At 42.5% G+C, this 24905-nt stretch overlaps 1 protein-coding gene across 8 annotated transcripts in view; it reads right to left on the bottom strand.

Moving 5' to 3' along the window:
- The window catches only part of ABI2 (abl interactor 2), a 741358-nt gene that overhangs the window by 192828 nt on the left and 523625 nt on the right, over nucleotides 1–24905 (bottom strand). For 4 of the 8 annotated variants that reach the window (XM_085648940.1, XM_085648941.1, XM_085648937.1 and 1 more), the window contains 2 exons: nucleotides 6391–6515; nucleotides 5646–5828 (listed from right to left, as the gene is read on the bottom strand). In XM_085648940.1, the coding sequence (XP_085505066.1) occupies nucleotides 5646–5828; nucleotides 6391–6515 (308 nt within the window). The remainder of the gene's footprint in view (nucleotides 1–5645; nucleotides 5829–6390; nucleotides 6516–24905) is intronic. The other 4 variants (XM_085648942.1, XM_085648943.1, XM_085648938.1 and 1 more) reach the window with 3 other exon arrangements.

A 24905-nucleotide genomic window follows, 5' to 3' on the forward strand; every position in this document is an offset into this window, starting at 1 on the left:
CCCCCTGTCACTGATATGTACGGAATACAACATTCTAAGTAAGGTCTAGGCTAACAGAATACAGCCATATCTTAATAGGTTGATTCATATAGATCAGTGTGGGTTTATACCAGGTAGGAGTACCTCATTAAATCTACGCAGACTACATCAGATTATGTCTGCTGATCTCACACATTACCCGAACGCTTGCCGTATACCCCATGATATGAGACAAGCATTCGATACGTTGTCATGGGAGTACATGTTCAAGGCCATCACAAGTTTTGGCCTACCCCCTGAATTCGTGAAGTGGGTAAAATTATTCTACGCAGCACCTGCTGCAAGAGTCCGCACTGGGAAGCTTATCTCCGGGGAATATAGTATACATAGGGGGACGTAGCAAGGCTGTCCCCGATATTGTTTGTTCTGGCGTTAGAGCCACTGGCCTCCGTATACGACAAGAGGCCGTGCGGTATCCCTATAGACAAACCTATACACTTGATATCGGCGTACGCAGACAATCTCATTATATACACGGCAGACCTGTTGGAGGGATTGGGCCTTCTCCCCCGTATCTTTGCTGTCTTCGGATTGATATCAGGATTATCCATCAATGAATCTAAGTCTAATGCCTTTTTCTTTCATGACCGAATACACCCAGACTATATTGCGTTTGGAGAACTTAGGTTACCAGTAGCTCACCACACCTTTAAGTACTTGGGCATCAACGTGTACCGTTCAAAAGCGGATATACTGGAGGGCAACTTGGGTAAGGCCATCCGGGGCATACGTTTGCAGGTAGCTTTCTGGACCACATTGCCCTATTCTGCCATTGGTAATGCCGGCAACGACCTTTAACATGCTTGACACTATCCTGATAGATTTGATATGGGGTATGGGACGCCGTCGAATAAGCCTTAAGAAACTCCTAATCAGCACACAGGAGGTGGGGGGGGGAGGGGGAGGGGGGGATTGGCCTGGGGAGCTCCAGATTTCCGGGCGTACTACTATGCATGCCAAGTCCAGTGGCTGTCCTACTGGACTGCAGGGCACAACGTGCAGGAAAATGGTTATAACTCCAAGCGCATTGAGCAGGGAACGCTCCATACTTTACTGTTGCCAAATAGTAAGGTGTCCCCACACCTCCTCCAAACGGCACTACATTGTTGGGGTAAGGCACTATGGTATAACTCCCGGGGCGGCAGATACGCCGCTAACATTCCATTACTTGGGGTGCCACTGACTAGCGGTAGACTAATGCAAAGGGTACTTGGACCCTGGTCAGATGTAGGGGTGGAGATTATAGAGGCATTTTTTGGAGCGGTGACACTTATGGAAATTACGCCTTTACACATGCGACTGGAGCGCCAGCCACACTATACATGACACCTGTCGCCTTCTTACATTACGTTAAAAGACAATGGGCTCCACAACGGGAGGAACCCCAGACGAATGAGTTGGTCAAATCTCTGTATTACATGGGACACAGCAGTCACCTCATTAAATGGCTATACCTCCGTACACATGCCCAAATCCCACTAGACGCCCTGCGGACACAATGGGCGGCGGATGTAGGACAGGGCTTAACGGACAGGGAATGGGGGATATACTTGAATATCCACGGAAAATACCACGCAACGCCAAGTTCAAATTTATTCAATATATGCTTATACACAAAGCCTACTTGACCCCGGAAAGACAGCACAGAATGTACCCGGAAATGGCACATTACTGCCCCCGATGTAAACTGCCTGATGTGGACCTACTCCATATGGTGTGGGCGTGCGTATGCATTGGAGAGTTTTGAAGGGGGGGTCACACACATATTGGGAAGCGTAACACATCTTCCCATGGGGAACACGGCTCTTGAGTGCATACTAGGTAGTCGCAGAAGGACGAAATCTCCATAGGTTCCGCTCCGTTTTCTGGACTTGGAGCTTATAGTGGCAAAAAGATCCATAACCATGCGCTGGGAGTCAGCCAGGGCGGGAGCGGAAAGTGCGGCGCTGCGTAGAGAGGAAGCCCGTGGTCTGAGGAAGAACCCAATCTCTCTAGAGTGGGACATATTGATGGAAGCATATAGAAATATCAACCCGGACAATATCTTAGCCGTTCCACGTACCCAGTAGTGACCGAAGACAAATGGTACTAAGTCTACTAGCCCCCTTCAGTCTATAGAAGGAGCAGCGTGCTCAGATCCTACATTCAGAGTAATTACACTTGATAGAGACGCTCAATTGATTTGCGCACTATATTACCAGAGCCGGGAGGGGGGTGGGCATTCTTGGGTGTAGATGTGTTATGAATATTCTGTTAAGCGACTGGTATCTTAAGAATGTGGGAACACACTGAATAGATTTAATTGTTGAGTGTAAAGTCTCAGGATAAACACGATGTTAATTATGTTACGTATTTGATGTAGGCCTATCCGTTAAAGGTTTATAACGATGCATTTGAACTGGTTATCCCACATTTAACGTTTGTGTAGAAAGTTCCTAGTAGTTACTTTTTATATAGATGTATAAAACATTTGAGGTTTGTCATAACTGGTGCTTAATACATTATGAAATCACGTCACTTTGCACTGGGCTGATGTACTGTTGGTGGATTTAAAGATTTCAGTTCTTGCGAATCCAAATTTGGCACCACAAACACCTTATAAACAGTGGAGCAAAGAAAGCTTAACACTGCTACTTGAGTCTATCAAACCAAATTGTCCATATTTGGCAAATTTAATTCGACAAATTGAAAAAACGTTTTAATGGTAAAATGCACAGCAATGATTACGTTTTTACATTTTTATCTACCGGAGGAACGAGTCTTTTATGTGACAGTAAAATCTGATGCATTTTAACATGTGAATATAGTGCTTTCATAGATTATCCTAGAAATAAACAGGGATGTTGGGAAAGGAACGCACGACGAAGCAAAAGACATAAGGTTTTACCATCACAAGCTGCATTCCATGGTTCGTACAGCAGGGGCGGTTCTTACGTGGGAGTGGCGATCCCCCCCCCTCCACACTGCTGGGCAGAAAGTGTCAAAATCGAACGTGCGAGGGCGGGGCGGGGCCAGTGCGTCACTGCTGCCAATGATTGGCAGAAGTCAGGAGTGGCCCATTAAGTTTGGATGACGCAAGTTGGTTTAGCACGGTTGGTTTGCTGCGGCCAAATCGACAAGCGCAACTCAAACCTCTCCACCTAGTTGTCTTATACAGCCGGGTCGGAGAGCAGGCATAGGCCTGACTACAGTGCCTTTTAGAGTGTGGAGCCATCCAGCTCCAGCCAATCAAGACCCTTTAGAACAGCATCTTAATTGGATGAGAGTTGGCTGTGAGCTTTGCGCTCTGAGGATGTGCTGCCCGCAGAATAACCGGCAGTATAAGGTAAGTGATTTATTTATGTTAATGTGTATATTTATGTTAATGTGTATATTAATGTGTATTTGTTATGTGTATATATGTTAATCTTTGCGCCCCCCAGTGTGTCTTGCTACCAACCACCACTGTCGTGGTGCACTTTGAGGTCATATTTTTCATTATTCACACAAAGACTTAAATTACAGAGTTCAAATAATTGTATGGAATAATATTTACACATCCTGCCTTTTTAAGGATACAACAGCAATATATCCTTAACAATTGATACACATACCAATCGAAAAATATTTCAATGGGCTTCCGATTCTCATTCTTGGGTACCCTCTTTAAACTCATGAACACTGATTATCTCTGCCCTAGTTTCAGGAAACCTTAATTTCAAAGATAAATCACCTTAAAATAGTAGAGCTTTAATATCATCATATGTCCATCCAGAATTAGAAAGATTAAGAATTCATCCAGGGAGTCAAAATCTTGCTATAACTCCTACTACTAAAAGGAAAAATTACAAGAAATGGAGCCAGGAAGGCAATGGACTCATTGAAGAAGAATTTGATACTGTTACTTTGAGGTAGATGATCGCAGCAACATTTCAAAGTTCAATGACAATTCCAATCAGTTATTCACTGCCTCTTTGAAGAAAGGGGCACTGAGCCCTGACCTTCATCTATTTCATTTCACAACAATGGTTCTTCTTCAGCAATTACTTTTCTTCTCAATAAAGTATGATTTTAGTCTGAAGGGTTAAAAACAGAAGCAGGCCCTTGGGTGTCAACAGTGTCTGACTATGCAAAGCAGTGCACTCAAACCTGAGAGCCAAACTAAACTACATGCATCATAGAAACCTTTTGAAGACGGACCCTTTACACTTGCCTACAACTGAGATTCCTGGACTAGACACTAATAACCCTTTCGAACATCCACAGTTCACTTCCTGTGAAGGAAAAATCTCGATTTATACTGTATGACTTACATTGCTGCAGGATCCGAATGGTCCATTAGGAAGGCTGCACCAGAATCAGCTTTGCAAATAGTCCAGCAGGGGATTTGTACTGGCTTTCCCATGATCTGCATATTGGGTCTTTTAGAAATGAACTGAGATGTTCCAGTTGATGAATCCTTAATGTCGAGAAGATGCATATCGATGTGAACTCAAGGTTATGGGTCGTCCGACATCACGTTACCACATAGTCATAATGGAGGATTAGGGTTTCCTTTTCCAATAGGCCTCTCTTTAGGTATGACCGAATAAAGAATTTGCCTTTGACAAGTACATGCTCAATGTCCATTAGGACGAGAGAGGCAGTTCCTCTTTAGGATAATTCTTCAAATGGCAAGACAGTCCCAGCCTTAAGAAGAGCTCAAACACAGAGGAGTTTGAATATATATATTCCCAATGCTAAAGACTGGTTCGGTGTCATGTTAAGGGAGTTTTACTTCAAAATTTCACCATCATGTTATTTCGCTTAGTGCGGTAAAGTGGTCTACAAGGGAGTTTGGCTTTCAGCTGGCCCCTTAGCGGGAGTGTCACCCACTTAGGCTCTATATGATTGAAAGGTCGGTTGTCTATAGTTTCCTCACCCAAGACAACAATCCTTGCATACTAAGTCTCAGCAACCAAAGGCATCTATGATTCACAATCAAAATGAAGTATTATCAGTAAAGAAATCAGCAAAGCTCCAAGTTGATATCCTGAAAAGAGTTTGGGTATGCAAGGCATCATTGATGAACCATGGTGCCCTTTGAAATCATGTCTATGCTTTCTCCATATGAACCATATTCTTTCTTTCCTATAGTTGTCTCTGCTAAGAGGCTTGGAGCAGACAAAGTTTTGTCTGCTATGAAGTTCCTGCAGATGTGACCAAAGCCATGACGCAGTGACAGGAAATGCTTCGAAATAGGCAATTTTATATTGTTTATTTTTAAAGAACATTTTATATTTGTAAAAGGGGTTTCCTGTGACGTCACACATCAGAAGATATGTTCAGTTTTTATGAATATTATAGAAGAGCTATTGATGCAAATTTCTATGATTAATTCCTTTACTAGAAACCATAATAAGTGTTCTTAGGACTAGCAAGCATAACTTTAAAGTGCCAGAGAAACCACTTTTCATGTTTACTGGAAATAGGGCCGTGGCAGTGCAGTTAAGTAACTGAATTGTTATTGTACACATGCAAGAAACTAGTTTTTCTACAGTATCAAGCAACATGTTGACCAATAACTACTGCCACCTCACATTGTTTATTTTCCAGGCCCATTGGGACATAGACCAGACAAAACTCACCTGAAGGAGGAGCGGAAGATACAGCAGGGGGAGTTGGAGAGGTGAAGCCCTCAGCAAGGGGCTGGGCTCCTGTAGCAGCAGCATCTGGGGTAGTTGTGGTGGGGGCAGTAGCAGGAGCAAGAGGGGTAGGGACAGGTGCAGAAGTAACAGGAATGGGAGGAGTGCCAGCAGAGCCAGCAGGGGCTAGGTGGAAAGAGGAGGAAGAGGTGAAGTTAATTAGGAGATCATGTTAGCTGGGAAGACATGCTTTTTTGCATACTTCGTGTTAGTTATTAAGTGTTTATCAATCTAGCATCCACTCATGATACAGGAATGAAAGTATGATATGAAAATGAACTTGCAATGAATATAGTGAAAATGTTGGGACGAATTACTGTACGGCATGACTGTACTTACAGCATTATCAACAACCAATGAGAATGGGGGGAAAGGGAAGTTTGTCTGCTTCCCTCCTTAGTGATTACTGAAAAATGATGTTTCAGGTCAGTGATGGTTCCCATGCATTTAAAACAATGCCACCAAGATCTTTAATATCAATGCAGATTATGTGATCTGTGTTACTCAAGAACTCAAAAGGAGAGCTGCCAACAGTGATGTTAACATCTCTGATATCAAACGCACCGGACCAACAAGGACTAAGTGCTGAGCTAGAAAACTTTTGTATTCTCAGGATTTTAACAGTCGCAATATTGCCAAGCACATATGAAATCTTGAAAATGAGAGGCAGAACCAATGGCTTCCTTACCTGGATATACACTGGGCGGAGATGGTGTAGGAACAGCAATTGGGACACCAACACTGCCGCTTCCACTGTTCTCTCGACTGCTGCTGCGACTACTTGGATGACTCCCGCCGCTGCTGCCACTACTGCTAAAAGAACCAGAAGAGCAAACTAATTTCACCCTTTATTCTATATTGAAAGGCAGCAAGAATGCTTTAATGCATAGCATTAAAAGTATAGCAACTAACTTCTGATGTTTTACACATACATTTCCGGTTTAGATAAAAATGGCTTAAGTTAACCAAGATAATGTCAATGGAGGGGGTGTAAAAATAGAAGAAAGAGTTCTGTCTCAATCTTTGAAGTTTCATCCATACTCAACATAGTGCCTTTATTCTGGTTGAAATACACTAATTTAGGTAGCGTTTGCCAAACTAATAAAACACATCATAAATAAAATAGCACAATTTATAAAACCATCAGATAAAAACATGTTTTCACAGAAAATAAGTGACCAAAACCGGCTACCACATTCCAAAAATATATCAGTTAGAAGCATCATTGCAGATGAACAAGTTAATCCATCATGCTTTCCAAATAAAGGTTTTAAAATCCATCATAATATGAGCAAAGTCCATATAAATTTCCTTTCATTAGCCTTAATTATAAGTACCAAACCTGTAATGGAAAGCACATGGTTTATATTAAATCAGAAATTAAACTCCGCTAGGCTGGAACCAACCCACATATAGGAAATGTCACCATTGACCAAGGAATCCAAGGTGAGGGGGACAGGTGCTAATTAGCCACAATGTCTTCTTTTAAAGATCTGCATAGATAAGCATCTGAATGCCCATTCGGAATGGAAACATTCATTGCTGTTTACCAGCAAAGTCAGTATGAAGTCTTTTACAAAGATTTATTTGGCTTTAACCTCATTTGGCCCATATTATTTCTGACGTTTGCATCTCATTCCAATAGAGGAAAGCGATTTTAGTTTGATCCCCTGTAATCAAGGAGTGTCTACATCTTAGCATCTTTATTCCATGACATTAACTCCAATTCACAACTAGCTGCCTGAATCTTTATTATTAAGTCGCGGCTCACAAATTCTCAGTAAACCATGTGTCAACAGACTAAACGTTCAGCCATGTACAATGTCTTCTGCTGGGTGGGTGGGGGGAGTGGATTTATTCATAAACGCTAATAAAAGTGGGGTGGGAGGATAACCCACTATAGTCAAAGATAAACTTTGCTAAGCCATCATGGACCAGGTGGATATTTGTTTGAGATGCTCAGCCCAAATTGGATTGAGAAGCTAAAAAGTTAAACCTAAATTCTTATAAGAATCAACTCTCTCCACAGTCTCCTGAAAGCTGAAAATAATTGTCCCTGCATTTCTACCCAAAAATGATCCTTTGTTTTATCTAGCTTTGCTGTGAGATAATTGTCAATGCAATGCCATCAACTTTATTTGGAGGCTGATTAGGGTATGGTCCATCATACCCCCATTTTCTGCAATTAGTGAACTTGACACATGAAGCCCTCCTATCCTTGCAGAGAATTACTTTCTTTTAATTTATTTGACAAGTCAGTAAGCTATAGGAAAGGCATGGCTGGAGCAAGCAGACTGCCCTGTTTTAAACTGTTAAATGATGGGATACTCTTAGTAAGACATGCCCATGGAGAGCATTCCGTCCTTCATCTTCTCTTTTAGCTTTTGTCACCCTAAGTGGGAAGGGTATGCCCAGATGTGGGTCCCGTGCTCACTGTACCACTGGATTCAAGATAGCCTGCTGATGAGGGGCGATACCCCGAAACCGGTCCTAGGATGCTTATTTTCAAATCCAGTAAGGACTTGGGTTGGCAGCTCAGGCTGGACTATTCCCATGAGGAGAAGGGTCAAGACTGATTTGCATTTGGCTGGGTCCAAACTGTGGTGGCATAGTTGGTACAAAAACGATGGATTAAACCCAGATATGTTGACTGGGGTTGAATGTTTGCTTTGTTCAGCATTACGTCCATCTTCTGTTCTTTTTGCTCTTGCACAGTCAGCAGCTGCACACAGATAACTGATTTTGACCAACTTATCCAGCCTCCCAGCACACTAGGGCTGAGATTTCTTATTAGACATTATTGGTTGCTTTGCTGCCTCCAGTGGGTACTCGCGATAACCTTATTTTGGGGGGTTGCCCCGTGATGGAAACTATTTTTGGCTCATGATTCCCCATGGCAGGTCTTGAAACAGTTCCTGCCCAATCACAATAGTGACATTATTAAATGAGAGTTGCGTTGTTTGAGCATTTAACTCAACAATAAATTACTTTGCCAGTGAGTGTCCCTTTAAATTGTGTAGAGCTGGAGTCTGCAAGCCAGCTGTGTGTAAACTGGTTCTGTCCTCTTATATGTGTGTTTTCCAAGTGCTCAAAAAACTACACACTCTATGGAAAAAGCACCGAAATGGAACATTCAAAGTTGTAATTTTGTATGATTTTTGTAATCTGGTCATTTGCTCAAGTAATAATTGTCTCACGTCTTAAGGGATGGTGCGCTGTCAGTTACGTATCTGCTAAATGGCATCTTGTCAAGTGCAACACTCAGCACCAGTTCCGGCATATTAGGCAACAACACTTCAGATTCTGACATTTTAGAGCCACAAAAGTTACATTTATAAGTCTCAGAAGGCAGAGTGTTCCTGTCCATAAAGCCCGGACTGTCTGAAGGTATCACACATGGAACTGGGAAGCCTTGGCAGCACTGCAACTCCCTGGCAAGTTAATGTGAAAAATGAGCAGACTCAGAGCAGAGTTAATAAAGCGTCACCATAATCACGAAAATGCTGGAAAGATTGAGGCAGTATCACCTGGTAAAGGGCATTAAGGGCTGGATGGTGGGCAGGGACACACAGATTTGGCTTTGAAAGGCTGGTAGGTCAGCTTCAGATCCTTTACCATGTTAGACCAGCATCCGAAAGGTTAGAGGTACTCGGCAGCCAGTCACCAGCAACAGTCTACTATTTGACAGAATCTGTCACATGTGGGTGTTGCAGTTGAAAGGGCAACAGAAGTGGGGCGACGGCTATCACTGCCCAATCACCCTCGTACATCACACTCCACACCAGCACTAGGATATTACAAGATGAAGACAAAGAATGGAATAATTAATACATCTGATCAATTGAATACATGTACCCAAAATACATGTTTTACTTCCACTTATTGACTAGAGACCTTATGTGTCCAGTACCATTCTGATGATTTGCCAGTCCTTGCAAAGGGGATTTCTGTTTTCCATTAAAACCTCATCTCATTACAAATCTTTTCAATGTAAGTTTTATTTTTGTAGAAAATGTTTCCTTTCTAAGTTTAACATACATATTTTCATTTTATTTCTTGCTGCCTTATTGTTTGGTTCTTGTTAGAAACACTACGTGTACATTTTTCTCTGAGGAGTATATTTTTTCTGGGGAATCTATCAAGGGTGAGGAAAAATTACTTTCAACAAAACTGGTTTAACTCTGGCAAGTGATTAGGTAAATACTGTGGTAGTTCTGTCACAGGACCCACCAAGCTGTGATACAAGACTGAACTTTCCCTTCCATTGTCTGCCACACACTGCTGCACAAGAGCTAAATATAATCCGGAAGACGCAAATGTTTTCCTTACAAGGAGTAGAATAAAGGAAAAGTTACTTTTACGTTTTGAAAGTACCACTGTGAAGCTTCAGCGAAGACCTTCACTGTTGGCGAGTCATGGAGTGAAAAAATACAGACTCCCCTTTAAAAGCCTCTTCAGCCCCTTATGTTGTTTGCAACCATTGGTGCAACTACAAATCAAAAGAGCGTCATCAATCACTCATGAAGATGGCTGACAATGGCCATACCAGTGATCTTTTCCTGGAATGATAGATGAATGATCAGTAGTTAACAAGTCCAAATGGTGGTGGTTGAGCTTCTTTAGAAAAAGCATGATTTGACAAGTCTTGAGGGTCTGCGGGAAGATGCCCTGGGCTAATAATGAAGTGACAATTTTCAGTACAGCAGACAGGGCTTCCTCAGAGAACTCGGTCACAAAGTAGGATAGGATGCAATTGATGCGGCTTTCAGGCACTGGAAGAAAATGGCCAAGTCATTAAAGAAAGATGGTGAAGTATGTCCAATTTTGGGGGGAGCACCATTAATGAGTTATTGGATTTTACTGATCATTTTTTGGGAATCACTGATTGCGGCACACTTCTCTTCGAAGTGGAAAATTTGGGGATCAGGTGTTGAACATGGTTGTACCTAGATGCCGAAGGATTGGCTTTCAAAGACTGAAGCTCGATTGGTTCATTAAAATCAGCAAGTATTTGGAGTATACGTCATTTTGCAAAGTGTCGAGATACAAGATGAATATGTGTCTACCAACATCAAGCTGACATGCAACCTACTCACTGGTAAGCTTGTAGAAGGTGGTGCTGTATTATTACACTTGCCTCCCAAAGTCAAGTGGTGTCATCTGGGATGGTTGAAAGAAAAAAAAAAACCCTCCCTCCCTCCCTCCCTCCCTCCCTCCCTCCCCTCCCCTCCCCTCCCCTCCCCTCCCCTCCCCTCCCCTCCCCTCCCCTCTCCTCTCCTCCCCTCCTGCGGGATGGGGTCCCCAGGGCCAACAAAATGAAAAAAGAAGGGGGCTACACAGCCCCCCTTCTAAAAAAAAAAAAAAGAAGAAAAAAATGATCGGGTTGGAGGCCACACCCCCTCCTTACACCACTCTGCAAACGCGCCCCCTGGCACGTTTGCAGAGGGGGAACTAATTCCCCTTGAATACTGGGGGTCCCTGGGGGCCAACTAGCCCACCAGGAACCTCCAGTATGCGCCAGGGGGCTGCGTTGCAGAGAGGTGTAATGAGGCCACGGCCCTTTTTACACCTCTCTGCAACGCAGCTCCGTGGCGCTTACTGGAGGTACCTGGTGGCCTAGTTGGCTGCCAGGGGACCTCAGGATTCAAGGGGACTTAATCCCCCAACCTAAAACGCGCCACGGGGTGCGTTTGCACAGTGGTGAAGGTAGGGGGCGGGGCCTGAGGTGATACTGTGCAAACACGCCCTGTGGCGCGTTTTAAGTTGGGGAATTCGGGGGCGTGGCTGGTGCCCAAGGAAGATGGCGGTATTCCCGTGACTCGCCTGAGGAGATGGGGCAGTCCAAGGGATTTTCTGCTGCTATCTGTGGTGTGAAGTGCAGGAAAATGGAGCAACGTGGGTCGGAACATAAGCACTAAAAGGTGAACCGATATCCGACTGTACTCTGACGCACATTACCCCTTTTGTCATCTACTGGACTCTCAGCGGATTCATCGGCAACCGCCATTTCAAGTTTACCCGCGCGCTGAAGAGAAACGCTCACATCATGCGTTTCGATTTTCAAAGCTGGCATTGCTCTATTGGAACCAGAAAATAAACTAACCGCAGTTGATATATGAGGGCTAAAAGGTGAGGAAATTTCTTACCTTATTTCAGAGCGCATGACCCCTCTTCTGTCCTTCACTGCACTATCCACAAACAAAACGGCAACCGCCATTTCAAGTCTGCCTGCGCGCTGAAGGGAACACTTTCCTCATGCGTTTCGTTTTACAAAGCCTGCATTGAGTTACTACAGCCAGGAAACAAACTAACAGCAGTTGATTCTGAGGGCTGAGAAGTGAGGCAACTTTTGACTTTAATTCAACGCACACTAACCCTCTTTTGTCCTGTACTGTCAACAATCATAACCGGAACCGCCATTTCAGGGCTGCTGGCGTACTGAGAGTAACCACTTTCATTCCAGGGTCTGTTTCCAGAGGCTGCATTGCTATTTTGACGTTTCGTACAGGAATTTACTTAAGAATGAAGGGGTCTCCTTCCAAAAGGCTGTTTTTTGCAGCTCTCCCTTCTTTCTGTTTATTATATGCAAAGACTGCTTATCTTAATGGTTTAACTGAATTTATTTTCCCCTCGTGTATTCCTGCTGTTTTTTGTATCTTATTCAGACTCTAGGCTATGACATTTAGGTTTCACATTCTATGATAATTGCTATATTGCTGGTAAATCCTCGTCAAAGACTGTAGAGAAACACATCAAATCACTATTTGGCAGGGGGGCGTGGCTGGGCGCCCGGAGAGAATGGCGGCTTTCATGTGACGCGGAAAGACCGCGTCCTGCGACTCTCCTATGCTGATGGTGGGCGATTCCTGACGTCGGAAGTTGCGCTGATACTGACAAGCCCATTTGCCAGACCTTGAGCAGCCTGTGATTCCAGGAATCCATTCTGTCATGCTCGGCGTTTCTGAGGCAATGACAGCGGGCGCCATCTTGAATGCGATGTTTTTCTTGTGAGGAGAACTCTCGACCCTGTGCTGGCTTTCTGTGTACGGAGAAACAAATTTTTAACTGATATCGCTTTAACTGAAGGCACCAAGTCATTTTACTAGCGATTTGAAAGGTACATTAAAGAATTCTTCCTTGCACATTCACAATTCTTCGACGGGGAGCATAAGCCCAAACCTTATGTGTGCAAGAACAGACGAGAAAAACCTGTTTATTTGTTTGAGGTGCATCTGTCCTCTCTTCTATGGGTAGAACTTATAAAGAGTTGCGCAAGCCTTCTCCAACTCCTCGCAAATTTTTCCTGCACACCAGTTCTAGATATTAGTGCCTGGTGATGGATGACTCCTCTGACCCTTCTGCTAAACCCTCCTCTTCTGCTTCAGCTTCACAAACGAGCGGCGCCGCCAAGGGCTCAATCAAAAGACTTAAAAAGGACCCCCCTTCTCCTCCTAAACAAGCTTCACAAGTCACAATGGATATCTTATTGGAGGAAATTAGGGCTCTGCGTCCTTTTATCGAAGAAACTAAAACTACTCTTGAGGAAACTAAATCTACTCTTCAGCTGTTATCTGACAAGTGGTCCAATATTGATGGTCATGTAACCATCCTGGAACAATCTGTGGACACTCTTACTTCCTCTGTAGCCAAAGTTGATCCATTATGCGCCCAAATATCTACACTCCATAAGCAACTTGAGAATTTGGAGAACAGAAGTCGGAGGAATAATCTTCGTATTTATGGCCTGGCAGAAAATTCAGAGGGGTCGGATACCCTTGCCTTTTTCAAGTCCTTTTTGCCGAAGATTCTCAAACTGCCAGATACCACTAATCTCAATATACAGAGAGCTCATCGTTTAGGTCCTCTTCCTACAGGGTTCTCTACTGCTCACGATAAAAGGCCGAGAGGTGTTATCCTCTACTTCCTAGAATACACAGATTTACTTACAGTGGTATCTGCGGCCGGGGCTCTCTCTCGACTCACCTGGTCTGGAAATCAGCTTTTCTTTTCACAAGATTATGCTAAACCTACAGCTGATCGGCGCAAGGAATTCCTTTCACTTAGACTACAGCTGCGTTCTATGGGAGCGAGAAACGGCCTCTTCCATCCCTGTCTTTTCAAGGTGACTTTTAACAACAAGACTACAACTTATGATGATCCACTGAAACTAAAGAGTTTTTTGTACTCTCATAACGTCACTGGAATGGACACTGCTGCTTCTTCAAGCTCTTAGTCTTTGGTTTCGCTCACATATGTTAAGGCTTTCACGCTTTATTCCTTGTTGGTTATCCAGATTGTTATGCTTATATAGTTTTTACTAGCTGTATGTTTTACGTTCATTTTATATATTCTTAATATTTCAAATTTTACTTTTCCCCTTGCACAGATTTCTTCATCCGTACCGTCACCCACCTTCATATTCTTAGAGTTTGTTGCGGTTGTCTTCCTTCCTTGCCTTCCCTTTGGAGCTCACGACCCGTCATTGTTCTATGTGGCCTCCATCCTCCCCCCTGTTTGTTCGTTTGACATTATGTACGTTTTTTGCTCTTTATCTTCTGCTATTTTGTTCTTATATTTCTTCTTCTTCCTCCTTTCAGCTCCCCAGCTTTTCATTTTCTCTCTGGTTACGTCTCTTTCCAACATATTCTCTATATTCTCTGTCTTCTCTTCTTGTTTCAATCTCTTCATTTTTCCTCTTTGCTGCTGGTGTTTTCATCATATCTTTTTTGTTCTATTCTTCCCTTTTTTCCTCATTATGTAACTGGCTTTTATTTCAATGTACTTTATGAAATAATCTTCTCTTATTTTTGCTATTTCATATTGATATGTCTCTATGCTTTAAATGTATTTCTTTTTATGGTTATTCTTCAACTGGTTTATTGGTATGTTATTCTAATATTGTTTCATGCCTTTGAAATTATTTACTTGGAATGTTAGAGGTTTACATTCGCCAATTAAATGACAGAGTATTATCTCATTTGGCCGAACTCAACGCAGATATTGTTTGTATACAGGAATCCCATTTATCAGCGGACGAATCTGCTAAGCTGAGAAGGAGTTGGGTGGGTGAGGTGTATTTTTCCCCAGGTGATGGTAAACGTAACGGTGTTTTGATTTTGTTTAGAAAATCTCTTCCAATCAAATCAGTAACGCAGCTTGCTGACACTTCAGGTAGATGGGTATTAGTTAACTTTATTCTAGATAATGTTCCTATTTCCATTTTGAATGTGTATGCCCCAACAAGTGGAGATGCCTCTTTTTGGACCTCTTTAGCTCCCCTAATTACCCAACACTATATAGATAACTTCATTTTGGTAGGTGACTGCAATGATGTTTTTGACCCCTTTTTAGACAGACATTCAGCTAGCACTTACATTCCACATAAGTCGCAAAAGTCTTTCACCCACCTCATTGCACAATTCCATCTTACTGATGCCTGGAGGCTCTGCAATCCCACTTTGCGAGAATACTCTTTTTTTTCACCCCCTCACCAAACTCAAACCCGATTAGACTATTTTTTTATTTCACATAATCTTACCCAATCCCTTATCTCCTCTGACATCGGCTCCATCTTAATATCGGATCATGCCCCAGTTTCTATTTCTTTGGATGTATTACAAAAGCCTACTTCCATTAAAAAAATGGCGTTTTAACAACGCTCTTCTTTTAGATGTACAATTTATTTCTGCCTTTACATCCTTTTTTCACGAATATTTTATGTTCAATCATACGGACGATGTTCCATTTCCTGTTGTCTGGGATGCTTTTAAAGCATTAGCTAGAGATATCATTAATTATGTTTCTCATAAGCGTAAGAGAGCCCAACAAGCTATCAATGTTTTACTTTCGGAAATTAAACATTTAGAACACTTATATTACACATCTAAATCAAACGATTGCTTAAATGACCTCATTTCCGCTAAGCTTCAATTTAACAAAGATTCCACATTTAATGCCTCTAACTTTCTCTTAAAGTCTAGCGCTAAGTTCTATGGAGGGCAAAATAAGGCTGGAAAATTGTTGGCTAATTATTTAAAGGTGAGACAAAACAAGGTCAACATTGAGTCTATCTATGGTCATGATGGATCACTGAAACATAAAAGTGAAGACATTCTACAAGAATTTTTACTTTTTTTATGAAACATTATATTCCTCCGAAGCATCTTCGTCTGAACAGTCTATCCCTCAATTTTTGTCAAGCATCTCTTCTCCTTTCGATATTCCTCCGGACCTTTCTTCTTTAGAATCCGATCTTACATGTAAGGATCTCCTCCAGGCTCTTCGCACTCTTAAGCTTGGGAAAGCTCCGGGGCCGGATGGCTTTACTGTTGAATTTTTCTCTCGTTTTTTCAATTTGCTCATCCCTAAGTTACATTTGCTTCTTTCTACCTTTCTTCAAACTGGTTCCTCTTCTGTTTCCTTCTCTGATGCCCTTATTTGTATTATCCCGAAACCGGGTAAAGATCCACAGCACTGTAAAGATCCACAGCACTGTAAAAATTATCGGCCTATTTCTTTAGTGAATATTGATTATAAAAAAAATTCCAAAGCATTAGCTTTGCGTTTAGAGTCTTTCTTACCTGAGCTTTTAGGGAAGGAGCAGTCTAGTTTTGTTAAAGGTAGATTGTTGTCGGATAACACTAGATTATTCTTTGACATCCTCTCCAAATCTTCACATTATTCTCATTCCCTCGCAGCCATAGCTTTGGATGCGGAAAAAGCTTTCGATCGGGTTGAGTGGCCGTATCTATTTCAAACCCTAAAGTGGTTTGGTCCGAAATTCTCCTCCCTGATTTCCTTCCTTTATTCTCGCCCTAGAGCAGCAATTTCGGCGAATGGGGGTTTATCTTCTTATTTTTCACTGGGGAGAGGGGTTAGACAGGGTTGCCCACTTTCACCTTTTTTATTTAATCTTGCTTTAGAACCCTTCCTATTGCGACTTCGTCAAAGTAATAACATACATGGTTTCAACTTTCATAATACTACTATTAAAATGGCAGCTTATGCTGATGACGTCTTACTATTCCTTTCTCAACCAGTTACCTCCCTTCCAGCATTTTTAGACGAAGTTCACTCTTTTGCTCAGGTATCGGGCTATAAACTAAATAAAGATAAGTGCGAAATCTTACCACTCACTAAAATGACTTTCAAAGATGATTTCTCTACTTCAGGTTTTACCTGGAGTCCTAATTCTATCAAATATTTGGGTCTCAACTTTCATTCCTCTCTTTCGGGTACAATCACTAAATGTATGGAGGATTGCGTACAAAAACGAACTACTCTAACTAATAAATGGCATCCTCTTTATTTGTCGTGGTGGGGACGATTGGACACAATTAACCCCTTCGGTGCTCATGACGGAACGGTTCCGCCATGAGCCACGGTTGAGCTGTGCTCATGACGGAACCGTTCCGTCATGACCACGCCCGCGCAAGATTCCGTCAGCACAGCGGCGGAATTTGCGCAGCATGGAAGGGGTTAAGATGATGCTCTCTCCCATTGTTTTGTTTACAATATCCAATATACCACTTGCTATTCCCTTGAAATACTTCAAAAAAATTAACTCTATTCTTTCTTCTTTTCTGTGGGGGCATAAAAAATCTCGCATGTCTTTGTCTAAGCTAATGCGCTCCAAAAGAGAGGGTGGGGTGAACTTTCCAAACTTTTCCTTATATCATAAATCTTTTCTTTTGCACCAAGTTTCGCATTGGATTGATGATTCCTCATTCTCCTCTCCTCTTTGGTTGGCCTTAGAAACTTCATTCATTTCTCCCTTTTCCTTCAAAGAATATCTTATGTTTTCTCGTAGACCCCAGTCTCTATCAACTCCTATTCTTAAATATACCTCCAAAATTCTTCCTTGCTTATCTGCTTCCTCCTTTTTTGACCAGCCTATCTGGCATAACACGTCTATTCTAATTAAAAATAAACCAATTTTTGGGAAATCCTGGAGAATGCGTGGGCTTATTTGGGTGCATCAATTGTTTCACCATGCCCAGATCATTTCCTTTGACTTAGCTGCTGTCTCTTTCAATTTCCCTCCTACTTTTCGGGCCAAATATTTGTTGTTGACACACGCATTACAGCAGGCCTATGATGCTCGTCTTGCTGTACCTTTCTAATCAAATTGCACACCCTCTGTTGTATCTTCACTGAATTCTTTACTTCTTACGCATTCTAAAGCTTCCAAGATATACGCTTTCCTTAACACTCCATCCTCCCCCCGTACCAAGACCACGATAGAGACGTATTGGGAAAAGGATCTTGTAGCCTCTTGGCCCATTGAGTTATGGGACAAATTGTGGTTGAAGATCCGTAAATCCTCTAGAGCTGTTAGCACCACTCAAACACTATTTTTTATTTATAATCGTCTATTATTTTCACCACTCGCCCTCAGCAAGTATTTACCGGATACTCCCAACAAGTGTTGGTCCTGCTCCTCACCCTCTGCTGATCTTTATCACATGCTTTTCAGCTGTCACCTTGTTCTTAGTTTCTGGAAGCAGGTTTGGTCTCAAATTAACAAGATTTTTTCTTCCACTCACCCCTTTTCTTATTCTCATATTTTTTTAGGGAGTTTTTCTCCCATCTGGGATCATTGCACCTGTAGTGTTAGAATAATTGATTTACTACTAGCAGTAGCATTCCAACAAATAACAAAAAATTGGAAAGATTCTACCAAACTATCTTCTAAAGCTTGGTGGTACGTAGTTTGCTATAATCACAGATTATATACGACTTTTGTTTATCCCTTAACCTTAGCTTCTAAACGACGAGAATTATGGAGTCCAATTACAGTTTTTTTTTTTACTTAAGTGCTCGCACCTCTCTGTCCCTCTCTCCGTTGCAGCAAGAAGTCCTTAAACCTCCTTGAATTCCTGTTCTCTATTAACAAGATTTTAACTTTTCAATTGTATTGTAAGATGTATTTCATTTCCCTTTTTCATGCCTTATTCTGCATTAATTGCCAGTTGTTGCTTATAATTATTCTTAATTTTTGATATTCTCTATTTTCTCTTATGTTATTGATATTACTTAATCTGTTATATGCTTTTGTTTATTAGCTTTGTATTAATTTATTTATTTTTTTAATTTTCTTTTTTTACTTTTGACTCATTTTGTAACCTTTGAGCTTTCTCTTTTAATAAAAATTTTCTAAACTAAAAACAAAAGAAAGTTGGGGAATTCATCCCTCTTCAATCCAGAGGTCCCCTAGGGGCCAACTATCCCACCAGGTACCTCCAGTAAGCGCCACTGAGCTGCGTTGCAGAGTGTTGTAAAAAGGGGCGTGGTCTCATTACATCTCTCTGCAACGCAGCTCCCTGGCGCTTATTGGAGGTACCTAGTGGGCTAGTTGGCCCCCAGGGGACCTCCGCATGGAAGAGGAATTAATTCCCCAACTTAAAACGCGCCACAGGGCGTGTTTGTACACGTCAACTCAGGCCCCACCCCCTTTCTTCTCCATTGTACAAATGTTCCTCTAAAATCAGCCGAACTACGAATTCAGATTTACTCACCTGTTGTCAAGAGAGAACCCAGTGCTGCATCTTTTAGACCAGCACTGACTGAAAAGTAATTCTAAGCATACTTACCAGTAACTTGTATTTCCTTCCATAGGAATCCATTGTGTGGTTTTCACCAGAGAAGTTTCTAAGTGTCCAATTTTGAAACGTACAAATATTCCTCTAAAATCAGCCGAACTACGAATTCCGATTTACTCACAAGTTATCAAGAGCGAACCCAGTGCTGCATCTTTTAGACCAGCACTGACCCTGAAAAGTAATTCTAAGCGTACTTACCAGTAACTTGTATTTCCTTCCATAGGAATCCATTGTGTGGTTTTCATCAGAAAAGTTTCCAAGTGTCTATTTTCAAAAACTAAAAATATTCCTAAACATCGTCTGTATGACTTAAACACATTCTTTTAACTGTTTACAGGAGATTCACCAGTGCTGGATCCAGGATCCACCACTGAGTAAGAAAAAGTAACGATAACACTACTTACCTGCTAAGTGAATTTTCTGCCATAGGATAACATTGGTGTTTCTATGTGAAAATGTTTCTAAGGGTCAACTTTTAAAATACAATAATATTCCTTAAAAATCACTACTGTAACCAAAAGGCTTTTACTCAACTGTTTACAGGAGATGTCCAAGGACTGAATCTAGGATCCAGTCCTGTGGTTAGAAAAGTAATCCATAAAGTAACTAATTGCATTTGACTAGAAATTCACATTGAGCTCAATGTTGCATTGTGTTTGAAATTGTGTTGCCCATTGCAACTACTGTACTTAAAAGTCTATTGCCTATTTGCAAAGTATTTAAACTAAAGTAATACATTCTGAGAAAGTATATTTTGTATTGTAATGTATAATGTAATTAAAAAAAACAAAATATCTAAAAATAAACCGTTTACAAAATGTAGTAAATCAGTATCAAAATAATCAGTATAACAATTAATACATTAAAGAATTGTCATTTACAAAACCTTTGAAAATCACTGAAAAAACCTTAGGTTTCAGGCCTGATATAGTTAGGAATTAGCATTTAAAAAACCTTTGAAATTCACTGAAAAAACCTTAGGTTTCAGGCCTGATATAGTTAGGAATTAGCATTTAAAAAACCTTAGAAATTCACTGAAAAAACAATAAGTTTAAGGGGTGTTATAGCTAGCTGGACATTTCACTCGAACAAAACCATTGAAATTCCTCCGATATAGTTAGTTGTACTAACTACATCTCGCGCGCCGGCAATCCACTGCTCATGATGTCACATATTACATCATTCATGACATGGTCAGTGACATCACTGATGACATCTCAAATGACATCACTGATGACATCTCAAATAACAATACTGATGACATCATCCACGTGACAATCAGATACACTTCATCATACACTCGTATAACCTTTCATCACTCACTATAAAATACTGAGTGCCAGATTTAAAACCATTGACACACCAATACAAGTTTCTAAACACCCACTCAGTGATTCCTAGATCTATACACACATGTAATCACTTATCTATAGATTCACTCATACATGCTGTCAATGATCAATAGAATACTATCACAAAGTCATCATGCCAAACTGTAAGGTGGCCCACCCAGGTATAGAATCCTTTGTTGTACTTTCCTGGGGAACAGAAACTCTCCAGAATCGAAGTGGTGGGAGAGGGTGGGGTGGGGGAGGAACGACGGGACGCAGACTGTCTCTTATGCTTCATACTAACAGTTAGAGTTCTTTGCAGTGTGAGGGGGAATAAAAGTAGAACCCATTATATAGTAGGCCGGGGGGCGTAACACAGGCCCCCGCTTTGCGGGGGAGGAGGGCGCGCTCCCGGGACCTCCCCCCCTCCCCCCCACTCAGCGGAGCCAGGCCTCTTCATTAATTAAATGACACGCGGATGTCTCCGCGGTCTTCAGGGTGGGGGTTACAGATTAGCATGAAGGTGAGAATTGGGTCTGTAGTCAAATACATATGTTAGTGTGAAGGTGAGGATTCGATTATGATCTTGGTCAGTTTACATATTGGAGTCAGAGATAGAATTAGGGTCAAGGTTCAGGCAGGGTTGGAAAAGCAGAAAAAGAAAATCTGAACCAAATGATTCAAACTACTGCTCAAATCAACACACAAAGACATTTTCGAACTATTTACAATCAAACCTTTTGATTTGAACGAGATGCTGTTCAAACTAATTGCTTCTACTAGACAGAATCATAAATGCACCAGAAGCTTTCGATCTTTTAAGTCTTTTTGTTGATGCAACTCAAATGAACTAACATCGTATATACACTATCAAGAGGTGCTTCGCAAATAACACGTATACACACAGGCAGTAAGCGCAATGTAAACACGAACAAAGCAGATGCACAATAGAGAAGCACGTCTGCAATAACCCAAAAGGCACTAAAGGTTTTTTTGTTTTTTATTTTATATAGCGCGAACTCGACCTGAAGGTATCAGAGCGCTGTACGTAAGCACCGGTTGCGTCACAGACTGACACATTCATTTTTTGTGAGGCACAAGGAAATGAAGTGATTTACCCTACCCAGATCAGGAGGTTGAGCTTCCCTGCCGAGACTCGAACCCGGTTCCCCAGTTTCGAGGTCAACCGCTGTCTTTGATAACAATGCACATAACCGAAAAGAATGATCACCAACCCTGCATACACTCTAGCACGAAGGCTCTATACCAACAATGCATGGACACTGTGCCAACAATGCATATACAAGCACGAAAACCCATCTAACAATGCAACACAAGCATTTAGAATCTATTTACTAAGGATGCTTATGCCCATGGACACTAGAATAAACCTATATAGGAAAACATTAAGAACATCTCTGCAAAAACTGTATATACGAAAAGCTGCCCCTAAATAGATACTAAATGCTCCGTCCGCCAGTAACGTGCATGCCAAAATGTAGACCTTTGCTTATAGAGCTACAGGTGGCGTAAAATGGATATTTTCCTTTAGCAGTATATCTGTTCGAATGCTAAGGTCTATCCCTACATACGATCATGGTACATACAGAGGTCAGCTAACCCTAAACACCACCTTCAAGAGACAATAGGGCTTTACACACTGCACATAATCACACATTAGAGACTCCTTCACTGCACAACAACAATCACTGGGGGGAGGGATGGTCATAAGCGAAAACACCATAGGGTCTCACTTACTGCACACGTATAAACATAGGGCGTACGGCAAGGAGGGAGCAACGGGACAGATGTCAAGGATTAGCTTTCCGCAGTTCAAGTTTGAAAAAAAAGTGGCAAAATTCAGATGAATGGATGATTTCAGGATATTATGTTTTCAGTTAGTCAATGTCCATATATCGAATTTGTTAATGACATAAGTTTAAAACAACCTCGAATATTTTATGGGTTTGGGAATCATACTTCTAATAGCGTAAAGTACTTTAAGTAATGCATAAAAATGCCTGTGTGTATAACTCATACACTGGTATGTCACCAGATAACTATTACGCCATTGCTGTAACTCAGCACAACTTTGCTTCTTGCAATATGTTTTCCAGCCTATATTTAACTGGCAAATAAAAGTGACTTGTACGTTTTAGTTAATCTTATAAACTAGGGGTCCAGTTAGCAATTTCACTATGGCTGTCATTCTGAAAATGTTATAGTATTTCAAACCCTAAAATCCCTTGTGCCTGCATTCATGCCCTGCCCTACATCCCCTCTGACTTACTATCTACTCTTGTGTTTCTGGGCCTCTTCTGTCAGTCCTGCATACAAGGTGCTCATGAATAACACTGTTAGGCAATATCATGAGAGAGGGGTGTAGGTGGTAGGCTGACATGGAGCAAGGAAATGGAGAAAGGGAAATACCTTGATAAAGGGACAAATAGAACAAGTGATTATGAGCGAAAGAAAAATGAAGGATGTTGAAATAGCAGATGGGTATATAAAGGAAAGAAAGAAAGACTGGAAGGAAAGAAACCTGAAAGGAAATAAGGGCGAAAAGGCAGGATGGAAGGGTGAAAGGAATGATGAAAATTAATTAATAGAGTAGTGGAAGAATTGATAGAGGGAATGTTGAAATGATGGATCGAAGAGTGAAAGATCAATAGGTTAAAGGGTGAATGAACTGAAGGGTGAAGAATAGATAGATTGGGAAGAGAGAAGGATGAATAGTTAAATAATGTGTAGATTGATCCATGGATATAATCAATCAATCAAGATATTTGTAGAGCGCGCTACTTACCCGTGAGGGTTTCAAGGCATTGAGGGGGAGTGGGGGGGGGGGGGATGGGGGGGGGTTGCGCTACTTCTCAAAGAGCCAGGTCTTGAGGAGTCTTCTGAAGGCGAGTAAGTCTTCGGTTCGCCGTAGCTGGGTAGGTAGGGTGTTCCAGGTCTTGGCGGCGAGGTAAGAGAAGGATCTGCCGCCGGAGGTTGTTCGTTGGATGCGGGGGACGGCGGCAAGTGCGAGGCTGGCGGAGCGGAGCTGGCGGGTGGGGAAGCTGAGTCTGCTGTTCGGGTAGGCGGGTCCGGTGTTGTGGAGTGCTTTGTGTGCGTGGGTGAGGAGTTTGAAGGTGATCATCTTGTCGACGGGGAGCCAGTGTAGGTTTGTCAGGTGGGAGTGATGTGGCTGCGGCGGGGGACGTTGACGATCTGTCGGGCGGAGGCATTTTGGATGCGCTGTAGTCGTCGTAGGTGTTTGGCTGGGATTCCGGTATAGAGTGCGTTGCCGTAATCCAGCCTGCTGCTGACGAGGGCCTGTGTCACCGTTCTTCTTGTTTCGGTCGGGATCCACTTGTAGATCCTGCGAAGCGTGCGGAGGGTGTTGAAGCAGGAGGAGGAGACGGCGTTGACCTGTTTGGACATGGAGAGGGAGGAGTCGAAGATGAATCCTAGATTGCGTGCGTGGTCAGTGGGTGTCGGTGCTGTCCCGAGAGTGGTCTGCCACCAGGAGTCGTCCCAGGCCGAGGGGTTGGGTCCGAGGATGAGGATCTCCGTCTTGTCCGAGTTCAGTTTCAGCCGGCTGCTCCTCATCCAGTTGGCGATGGCCTTCATTCCGTCGTGGATGTTGGTTTTGGCGGTGCGCGGTCCTTGGTGAGGGAGAGGATGAGCTGAGTGTCGTCGGCATAGGAGATGATGTTGAGGTTGTGGTGGCGGGCCACTTGTGCGAGGGGGGCCATGTAGATGTTGAACAGCGTAGGGCTGGGGGAGGAGCCCTGGGGGACGCCACAGATGTCGGTGGCTTTGGATCTGAAGGGTGGGAGGCGGACACTCTGGGATCTGCCGGAGAGGAAGGATGAGGTCCAGTCGAGGGCCTTCTCTTGGATACTGGCTTCTTGGAGGTGTGTTCTTAGAGTGCGATGGCAGACCGTGTTGAAGGCGGCCGAGCGGTGTAGGAGGATGAGGGCTGATGTTTTGCCGTTGTCCAATTTGCACCTGATGTCGTCTGTGGCGGCGATGAGGGCAGTCTCGGTGCTGTGGTTTCGTCTGAATCCGGATTGGGACAGGTCCAGTATGTTGTTGTCTTCGAGGTGGTGAGTCAGTTGCATGTTGACGATTTTCTAGATGACCTTCGCCGGGAACGGGAGTAGGGAGATGGGCCGGAAGTTCTTGAGGTCCTTGGGGTCCGCCTTGGGCTTCTTGAGGAGGGCGTTGATTTCGGCATGCTTCCAGCTTTCCGGGAATGTCGCTGTTTCGAAGGAGATGTTGAT

Source organism: Triturus cristatus, chromosome 3_2 (assembly GCF_964204655.1).
Source record: "Triturus cristatus chromosome 3_2, aTriCri1.1, whole genome shotgun sequence".
Classification (NCBI taxonomy): domain Eukaryota; kingdom Metazoa; phylum Chordata; class Amphibia; order Caudata; family Salamandridae; genus Triturus; species Triturus cristatus.